Source organism: Triticum aestivum, chromosome 2B (assembly GCF_018294505.1).
Source record: "Triticum aestivum cultivar Chinese Spring chromosome 2B, IWGSC CS RefSeq v2.1, whole genome shotgun sequence".
Lineage (NCBI taxonomy): Eukaryota > Viridiplantae > Streptophyta > Magnoliopsida > Poales > Poaceae > Triticum > Triticum aestivum.
The window spans coordinates 207,255,807-207,265,657 of record NC_057798.1 but is presented as its reverse complement, the minus strand read 5'-3'; the positions used below and the strand labels follow the sequence as shown (position 1 = coordinate 207,265,657).

The 9,851-nt window shown below is 49.2% G+C and overlaps 1 protein-coding gene across 1 annotated transcript; it reads right to left on the bottom strand.

Annotated features, from left to right (window-relative positions):
* Window positions 1–2,101: 2,101 nt before the first annotated feature.
* Window positions 2,102–9,297, bottom strand: LOC123044385 (uncharacterized). Its single transcript, XM_044467113.1, has 2 exons — window positions 6,281–9,297; window positions 2,102–2,361 (listed from the first exon to the last, which is right to left on the bottom strand). Exons 1-2 carry the CDS (start codon window positions 9,273–9,275, stop codon window positions 2,222–2,224), a joined length of 3,135 nt encoding a protein of 1,044 aa, XP_044323048.1. The 5' UTR covers window positions 9,276–9,297; the 3' UTR covers window positions 2,102–2,221.
* Between the last annotated feature and the right edge of the window lie 554 nt (window positions 9,298–9,851).

Below are 9,851 nucleotides of genomic sequence, written 5' to 3'. Positions count from 1 at the left end.
ATGTGTGATGGCATCGGCACGGGCGGCGGCGGCGACTGGAGGAGAGGGAGGTGGTGCAGCTGCAGGAGGGAGGGCAGCGGCGATGGGGATGAGCGGCGGCGACGGCTGGATGTGGCGGCGGCTGCTGGAGGAGAGGGGGGTGGCGCGGCTGCAGGAGGGAGGGCAGCGGCGATGGGGATGACCGGCGGCGGCGGCGGCTGGAGGCATCGGCGGTTTAGGAGAGGATCGACGTGCTATTTGATACCATGTAAGTCAGAAAAAGAAGGATTGCATGCATCGATAATGCATTGATTGTGTGCATGACGCACATATATAGGTGCAAGGTGGATCGGCATCTACTTGTCATTCAAGATATACAAATATACAGAGGGGAGAGAGAAGATATAGTGATATAAATACAAGTCCCTAGTCCTATACATATATAACGACAACGTATGTTCAACAAGCCCGAATCTGGAAATTCCTGAAGCAAAACCCAGGTTCTTTCAGCGTCAGAAATAAGGCAGACATGGTCGGTAGGGAGGGAAAAAGACCAAAACAAATCTTGAACTTCTAGACGAAAGCTAAATCAAACCTTAAACTTGTAATCCCGGAAATCAGCACACCAAATTTTCTGATCCCGATCTATTTTGAACCTTGAGGGCATTTAGCGTGGATTCACTGCCGTGCCGATGTTGTTACAAGGGTTCGCAGTTGTTCCCGCATGACCACGATGCCAACGGTGCACGCTGGCACAGATTTTGTTTCCGTGGACTCCCGTCGAGTCAGGGGTCAGCAGTCTCCGCACATATTCCCTCCCGCAGATAAATGTTCTCCCCACGACTGAAGATAAACATGAACAATTGCTGCTACTTTACCTTGATCCGACTTATATCTTTCCACCTACCTAGATGATTCTTCTCCTGATTACTCCTAGTATAGTTTATAAGTTTACACACCTGCCAGATCCTTCTAGGCTCTAGCAAGTGAATTTTCTTGCCAACCACACATCTCATCGGGTGCGCTTTTTCGTAGACCGCCTTGACGCCCATGTCACAACAGTGCCCCCTGCTGGGCTGGTTAGCGGGAATATCGATTCTATCGTCCCAAACATCAAATCCAGCCTAGTTCAGATTTATTCTTGCTAACCACTTGCTTGTAGCATGTGAGGCACTAGGTAGGATGGGCGTTTTTTCAGTTGTAGTAGTGCTAAACATCGCCGTCAACAATGACTTAATTCCACTTACGGTTAGTGACCCAGGGTCTCGAATGAGATGGATAGGGAGATAACATATTATAGTAGAGCTCATTTATGCTCGTTTCATCTCACAATTATTGGATTCGTGATTATCATGCTGATATTTAATGTCTAGACCACCACATGATCACAAGTTGGACACGAGAAGAAAAATAGAACATTAAATTATACTTTCTTCAGTACGGCACATAGAGTCGCTGTAGATCGAATTGATAATCTTACTAAGCAAAGAAAACAGTAACACCTCCCTTAATCTACGATGATCTACAGCGATTCTATTGTAAAACTCTCTAGGCAAACTCGCTGATGGAATATCAGTTGGACATGATATTCTTCTTTTCATTGTGAAACTCTCTTCTTTCTAAAGGTTGTTGGAAATAATCCGATGAGTACAATTAATAAAATTTCAAATCCACTCAATGACATGAATGACAAAGATAGCTCCACACAAAAAAGCTGGCGTACCCACGAATAAAAAATAGCATGACATCTACTAACAAGATAAACCCTTGTTCGATAGATAATAACATGGGAAGTGAATCAATGAAGAATAATATGAATTATGGAGTTAATTTTCATAACGACAGGGTTGTTGATGAAGATGACGGCGAGGAGTCGAGAAAATAGTGGACGTATACGAAGTTGAGGAAGAAGGGTGAAGCAGACGTGGTAGCACTTACTGAAAACACAAGCTCGGCTATCTGCTTAGATCATTAGTTGTTGGGATACCTATCGAGATTATTGGGGCGCATTTGGTTGCCCGCATTTTTTTCGATAAAGGGCGCTTTTATTATCTCAAAATGTAGCATCAAAGTGATACAAAGCATTAAGAGTATCACCCGGCCTCTGCATAACTAGGATGCACACAGCCAAACACCAGTAGTCTGATAAGTAGAAAGATAAAAGACCGACAATTCGGCAACAGTAGAGTCTATAGACCGACACTATGCCTATGTCGAAAGAGATGGTGGACCGAGCCGGAGATTATGCTGCCATCCATGTTGGGTAAAAACCTCCGTAGCCACCTGCTCCAACAGCGTACACACCGCCTTGAACAACGGTTGGTACTCCGCTCGTTGTAGCGTACACCACGTACGAAGCGAGTGCGTACAACGGAAAATAACCTGCAAAGGCAAAACAGTTTTGTCATTAAAAACAACATCATTTCTACATAGCCAAAGCGACCATAGTAAGGCATACGCTCCCACCCTTATTAGCGTTTTGTACCTATTTGAAATACCGTCCAGCCAATGACCAAAAATATTGGCAACACTTGTGGGTGGATACAAATTTGACGCTATTTGGATGGCTGACCACGTAGAACGCGCAAACTTACAGTGAAAAAAGAGGTGTTTAATTGTCTCGTCGTGAGTACAAAAACAACACTTCTTACTTCCCGACCAGTTGCGTCTTGCGAGGTTGTCTTTTGTTAGCACAACTCCCCTACGGAGATACCACATGAATATTTTGACTTTAAGTGGTACCTTCGCTTTCCAAATTATTTTGTTATTTCTCACCGGTACCTCAGAATGCGAGAGTGCACGATACATAGAGTCTACTGTGAAAGACCCCGATGTAGTAAGGTTCCAGCGAAACACATCACGACCTTGTGTCAGGATAATCGAATCCAGACGGGACAATAGATTATTCCATGACATAAGTCGGGTGCCAATCAAATCCCGCCTAAACGAAATATTTGGCGGGGATGAGCTGAGCACTTGCGCAATAGTATTATTCTTATCGCGTGCAATGTTGTATAGGGCTGGGTATTGTTCTCGGAGGCTAGCATTGCCTAGCCAGATGTCTTCCCAAAAACGAATCTCCGACCCGTCCTTTATCGCGAAAGACCCAAAGCGAAAGAGATGTTTCTTTGCCGCCATTAGGCCGGCCCAAAAGTGTGAGTCTCCAGTTTTCCAATATACCTGAGACACCGCCTTTTGGCCTATATACTTATTGCGCAGCATGGTTTGCCAAACACCATCCTCAGTAAGAAGTTTGAACAACCATTTACTAAGTAGGGCCTCATTCTTGACCTGCAGGTCATGAATACCGAGGCCGCCCTGGTCTTTCGGCCTACAAACCACACTCCATTTGGCCAGCCTATATTTTTTCTTTTCACCATCTCCTTGCCAAAAGAACCTGGACCTAAAATAATCCAGTCTTTGCAAGACCCCTTTTGGGAGCTGGAAGAATGAAAGCATATAGAGAACCATATTTGTGAGGACAGAGTTTATTAAAACCAGTCGTCCTCCAACCGAGAGCAACTTGCCTTTCCAGCTGCTCAAGCGTTTCTCTAGCCGCTCCTCTACATGCTTCCACTCCGCAATGGTGAGACGCCGATAGTGAATTGGTATTCCCAAATATTTGATTGGGAATTGTCCATGTGCACAACCAAAAAGGTCAGCATAATCGGCCGCTGCCTCAACGGCTTCTCCAAAGCAGAACAATTCACTTTTATGGAAGTTAATCTTAAGACCCGACATTTGCTCAAACGCTGACAGCAGAAGTTTCAGGTTTCTAGCCTTGTCTAGGTCATGTTCCATAAAGAGAACTGTGTCATCGGCATATTGCAGAACAGAGAGACCACCATCCACTAGATGTGGCACTACTCCTGTAATTTGCCCGTCCTGCTTGGCGCGCTCAATCAGAATAGCCAACATGTCAGCCACAATGTTAAATAACATTGGGGATATGGCATCACCCTGTCGTAGTCCTTTTTTTGTCTGAAAATAATGGCCGACATCATCATTGACTTTGATGGCCACACTACCTCCAGTTACAAAATTGTGGATCCACTTGCACCATTTATCGGAGAAGCCTTTCATCCTTAGGGCCTGTTGGAGGAAAGACCATTTGACCTTGTCATAGGCTTTTTCAAAGTCTATTTTGAATACTACTCCACTCATGTTTTTCCGGTGCATCTCATGGACGGTCTCATGCAGGATTACTACGCCATCGAGTATGTTCCTTCCTTGCATGAAAGCTGTTTGAGATGGCCGAACAACATGGTCAGCTACCGAGTTTAATCTATTCGTCGCCACTTTGGTGAAAATCTTGAAGCTGACATTAAGGAGGCATATGGGTCTGAACTGTTGAATCCGTTCGGCCTCCTTAATCTTCGGCAACAAGACAATCTCGCCAAAATTAAGTCTGAATAGGTCAAGTTGGTCGGCATGAAAACAATTGAACAACTCCAAAAGGTCGGACTTGATGATATCCCAGAAATTCTGATAGAATTCTGTGGGGAAGCCATCAGGGCCTGGAGCTTTGTTATGTTCCATTTGGAACACCGCAGCTCGTACCTCCTCTTCTGAGAATGGTGCCGTTAGGATATCGTTTTCATCTGCTGTGACATGTGGAATATCATCTATTCGGGTTTCATCAAGGGTGAAATTCCCTTCAGTCGGCGCTCCGAAAAGAGATTTGTAGTATTTGGTGATATACTTTTTGAGCTCCTCCTGACCTTCGATCCTCCCCTCATCTTGTTGGAGACTGTAAATACATTTCTTCCTATGCCGCCCATTGGCGATCAATTGGAAGTATCTTGTATTACTATCACCCATTAAAATGAAATCAGCTTTGGATCTCTGGTAGTATTTGATCTCCTCTTCTCGCAATAGACGGGCAACCATCTCATTAGATTGATTTTTCAATTCAATCTCTTGCTGAGACAATGTGCGTGTCTCTGCAATTTTGTCGAGGTCATCAATGATGGTACAGAGCCTTTGTTTTTCTTTTTTATATATTCCGTTGGTGTGTTTTGCCCATCCAGAGAGGTGTCGCCTCATGGCTCTTATTTTAAAGATCCATCGTTGAATAGGTGTACGACCAACAGCGGGCCTCTCCCAAACATTCTTGATCATGTCTACGAATCCGTCCCTATTCAGCCATCCCAATTCAAATTTGAAAGGGCGTCGGGTGGCTGGGTTCGTAGAGTTAGAATCCAGAATGATGGGTGCATGATCCGATAAGGCCTCGATACGCTCTAGGGCTCGCACGGTTACCAGAGGGAATTTTAGTTCCCATTCGGTATCCATTAGTACCCTATCGAGCTTCTCGTATGTCGGCACAGATCGGTTGTTCGCCCAAGTGAACTGACGCCCCGACATACTGGCCTCCCGAAGATCCAAACTGTCTATCACAGCATTGAATAGGAAAGGCCAATGAGTGTCGAAGCGGTCATTATTTTTCTCTTCCTGGTACCTCAGAATGTTAAAGTCCCCCCCAATAAGCATTGGGTACGGGTTATTCTTAGCCAGGTTAACCAATTCCCGAAGGAAAGCAGATTTATGCTCATCTTGGGCAGCCCCATAGACAGCGACAAGAGTCCATGTAAAGTTGTCAGCTCTATTCCGCAGGTGAAATTTTATATGAAATTCACCGATCGAAAAAGCCAACAAGTCCATGGTTGTTGTCATTATCCCAAGAAGGATTCCTCCAGATCTTCCATGAGCTGGTAGACTATGCCATGCGTAGTCGAAACCACCTGATAGGTGATCGAGGACATGTGGGCGAAAGTCGCACTTGCCAGCCTCAGAAATTGCCACAAAATCCAAACCGTGTTCCCGGACACAATCACTGACGTGTTTATGTTTAGCCAAGTCTGAGAGACCTCTGCTATTCCAAAACATGCCTCTCATGTGGAAACTTGTGTTTGTGTTGAACTCTTCGCCTTCTTGGGCGGTTTTTGTTTCTTTTTAGAGGAGTGCGATTTAGATTTCCGCGAAGACGCCATGAAGTCACAAAACATGGACCCAGGTCTTGCATCATCCAATCCAACCTCCGTAACCTCACCAACCAAGTGGGATATAAGCGGGCCATCATATTTGGCATCCGCTTCATCCTCCTCCTCGGTTTCGGGGTCAGGTATGGTGATTTTACATTTCGGAGAAACCTTTAAGCGGTCGATCTCCATATGTTTAAGCACCCGTACCGACAAATTAATTTCATTATCATTATTTCCCATAGATACACCGACTTTATTTAAACTGGTAGAAATATGGTTGTCGGACAAAGAGAGAGATGACTGAGCAGACGAGGTACCTGTCATGGGGTCCAAATTCCTCGAAGCCTGGAGACGCATTGCCTTCGCAAGAGAGTGCTCATCAGTCGAGGAAGAACCATCAACATTGAGGGAGTGACGGTTACTACGTCGCAGGGGTGTAGCCAACCCTCCGGACGTAGTCCCCGTCAAAGTCTTCGACGGAGTAGTTGATGTAGTCCTCTGCAAAGCAGGCGTCGTCCGAAGCGTCCCAAGGGTTGGTGAAGAGGGAGGCGTCGTGGCTCCCATCCGAACGCCCGCATCAGATGCCGAAGAAGATCCTCTAGCACGATCCGCCGCTGGGCCAAGTGGCACCATGGCAACGGCCGCACGAACTGGAGACTCCATCATTGGCGATGTCTTGGATTCCCGCACGCCAACCGAAGCAGGAAGTATCGCATGCGCTGCTGGGGTCAAGGTTGGCTGTAGCGGCGTCAAAGCCGGGGTAGCACCATGCACAGTACTGTGTGCGTTTGGTGTCGTGGCCAGATGCACGGCCGACTGTGCGTGCCCAGCAACACAGACAGAAATTGCCGCGGTTGGCTGCGCCGGTGGCCCGTGAACAACTGTTGTTGCCTTCACGTGAGCAGCCGAGTCGTTTCCAGCATCCGTTACATGCATAGTGGTGCACCTTGTGGACCCGCCCTTCTCCAACTCGTCTTGCATTGGTATGCATGCATCCATGGACTCCTGCACCACCGGTACGTGTATGTGTGTATCCATATTCTCTGGCATACTCACAACAGATGACTCAAGAGTAGCAGTATGCACTATTTGTTGTGTAGACTGTATGGGGACTGCAGCACTTACTTGAGACCCCGACGCCGAATTTTGATCAACAGCTTGGATGCATTTTGACCTCTTGTTAGCATCCCTATCAGGCATATCCTCATCTCGGTTAGCGCCGTCATCATGTCCATTATCATGGTTTTCCCAAATCCGGGGAATAAAATCAACGTCGGGAACAAAATCTTCCTCCTCCAGTACAAACCGAAATGCATACCCATTAAGCTTTATATAGACATCCGAGGAGACCGAGGCTTCATCAGAACCATCTTTTTTGGAGAAAATATCCAAAGAGTGGACCGCCACCTGGATGCGCACAATACCATGACGGCGCAAACAAACCAAGTCAACGTCTTGCGTGGCGCCAATGACTGATCCTACCGCCCACAAACCAAGAAAATGGCGGAGAGGTGGTGGGACACCGGTGACATGTACCCAAACAAGTTGCAAAGGGAGAATCGATGAAACCTCTTCAACTTTCCATTCACTAAAAGCAATCTTCACGTCTTGTGATTTGACATTATACTCAAAAGCTGACACGCGCTTCAAAACCTCCACGGACGGGAAACAAACTAAGAAAGCATTGTCTCCATGGGGTACGGCTTCCCACTTCCAAGATGCCTGAACCGATGCGATCTTGGCGATCTCTACCTCAACCACAGCAGCGGACAGAGACCCACCGGAGATCGTAACCAAAGCAGTCGGCAGGGTTGGAGGTGCAAGGTGCTCCTTGAATAGCAAGTCCGGCAACTGCAGGAACATAGCGTTAACTAAACCACATCCACCGAGCGACGCGGTAGGCCTCGGTTGCTTAAGCACATGGCACCGATGCAAAGGGTGCTTGTAATTGTCGCAAATATGACAGAAATGAATCGCCGTGCAGTCCTTGGAAAGATGATCATCTGAACGACATTTGAAACACCAAAGACCAGTTCGGTTTCCTTTCGGCCCACGTCCAGTGGCTTCAGCGGAGGGCACAACCATCGGAGCAGTGTCTCGAGCCTCAGGAACATGCTTGGTGGGGGCGGGCACCGTAGCAGGCGGCGGGAATATCGGTGGAGGTCGCGCAGCCGAGGGGACGGCACCGGCAGTAGCGGCTTCACGGCGCCCCCCCTTGCGCTTGGTCTTATTGCGGCGAGCAGTAGCGTCCGGCGCAGTCTTGTTGCCGGCCCCAAAGACAACCGGTGCCGGCGCAGTCGGAGCAGCCCGCTGTCCGGAAGGATGGGCAGACGATGACGAAGCACCAAAACGGAAGGGTCCGGCAGCAGCACCAAAGCCGGCGGGTGGCCCGGGGTTCGGCGTCGCAACTCCGGCCAGAGGAGGCCCCTTAGGCGCGTTGCCGTTCCGGCCAGCCATGAGCTGCGGCGAAGGCCGGCGCAGGGCAGCAGCGTACGTTGGCGGCGCAGTCCGAGAGTACGCGCAGACGGAGGCAGTATTAGGGCGTAGATGCGTTTGGCGAAGAAATACGTCGGCCCTTCTGATAGTACGTCCCAAACGAGCAGCATGGCCCTTGCTGGGCCCTTCCGCATGCAAAAGGCCCATGGGACGAAGCGTTGTTTGACCGGATGCATGATCGTTGCATGCATGCGCTGCCGCGAGCGTTACGGCGCCTTGACATTGCTCCGCCGAAGATGACGGATCGGCCAGCGCATCCGGCATGAATGCGGCCAGCGCCACCGGCGGCGTGATCCGCGGACGGGGGAGTGGCCCTCTCCAAGGCTTGATGCATACCCCTCGGCGCTGCCTTGGTGTCGCCGGCGATGGCTTTGGCGATTTCGGCGCTCCATCTGGCCGAGCGGACGGCTCATGAGACGAACCCAGGCACTCCTGGCCGGCCGATGTCTCCGGGGACGCGGAACCCCGACGTTCCCATACTCGCGACGCCGGCGTCGGAAAACCGACGTCGTTCCAAAATTCCTGCACTAGCTCCTCTTTTGATTTCTTCCGGCAAGACACGGAGGTCCAAGGACCGCCCTCTTCATCAAGATCTGCTTGGGAAAGGACCATATTTGCCGCCTGGACCGCCACCCCCTCCGCTTCAGGCAGATCGGCGACTTCGTCCATGGCCAGGGGCTCAAAACGTGATCCCGCAGCAGGCGACTTTGCCGCCGAACCACAGCTAGGATCAATGGCCCCCGGCGCCAAGGTGAGTCTGCGCCGCGCCGGGAACAGCCGGTGGCCAACGCGAATGAGGCAGTCCAATAGCACCATCTCAGTTCCAGGCGAGATCCATTCCTTCTTTCGCAGCAGTCTTCCCTCTATGATCTTCCCTCCATCATCCCGTAGGAAGAAAAAGTTGTGTGGCTGGTCGAGGAAGAGGGTTCCGGGGCGCCAGTCCGTCCTGCCGTCTAGAGGAGCCGACGAGAACGTCGCCGACCACCGCAGGGGCGGGGGTGGCTCCGGGGGTGGCATCTTCAGAATTAGATGCTAATGTTCGCGCATACCCTCTAGCCAAGCCTTGGGGCGAAAAAAATGACCTCTTTGCTTGCTTCGACTGCACCAAAATTCCGACTCGCATCAACCTTAAAGCAGTACGGGCCTGGTTATGGAGGAACACCCAAATCAGTCGTTTCCTCTGAGCCAAACCCGAGCGAGTGTAAGCAAGCACAAGGGTGGCTCTAACAATGCAGGCACGTGGTGGACTGGTATTAGGTTTCGATGTGTTATGTTCTACTCACCTCCCTTAATCTCCTTCACCTAACCACTTCTAATCTGCACAACGATGCCTTGATATGAGATAAACGCTACACAAAAAAGATGCACATCAACATTGTGGTTCCATTCAGC

Excerpts from the sequence above, each read along its gene's own strand:
- LOC123044385 (XM_044467113.1), bottom strand. The coding sequence starts at position 9,275 with ATGGTGCTATTGGACTGCCTCATTCGCGTTGGCCACCGGCTGTTCCCG. Across the intron at positions 2,362-6,280 it reads GAATTTGGACCCCATGACAG|GTTATTTTCCGTTGTACGCA; the intron begins GTACCTCGTCTG and ends TTGCCTTTGCAG.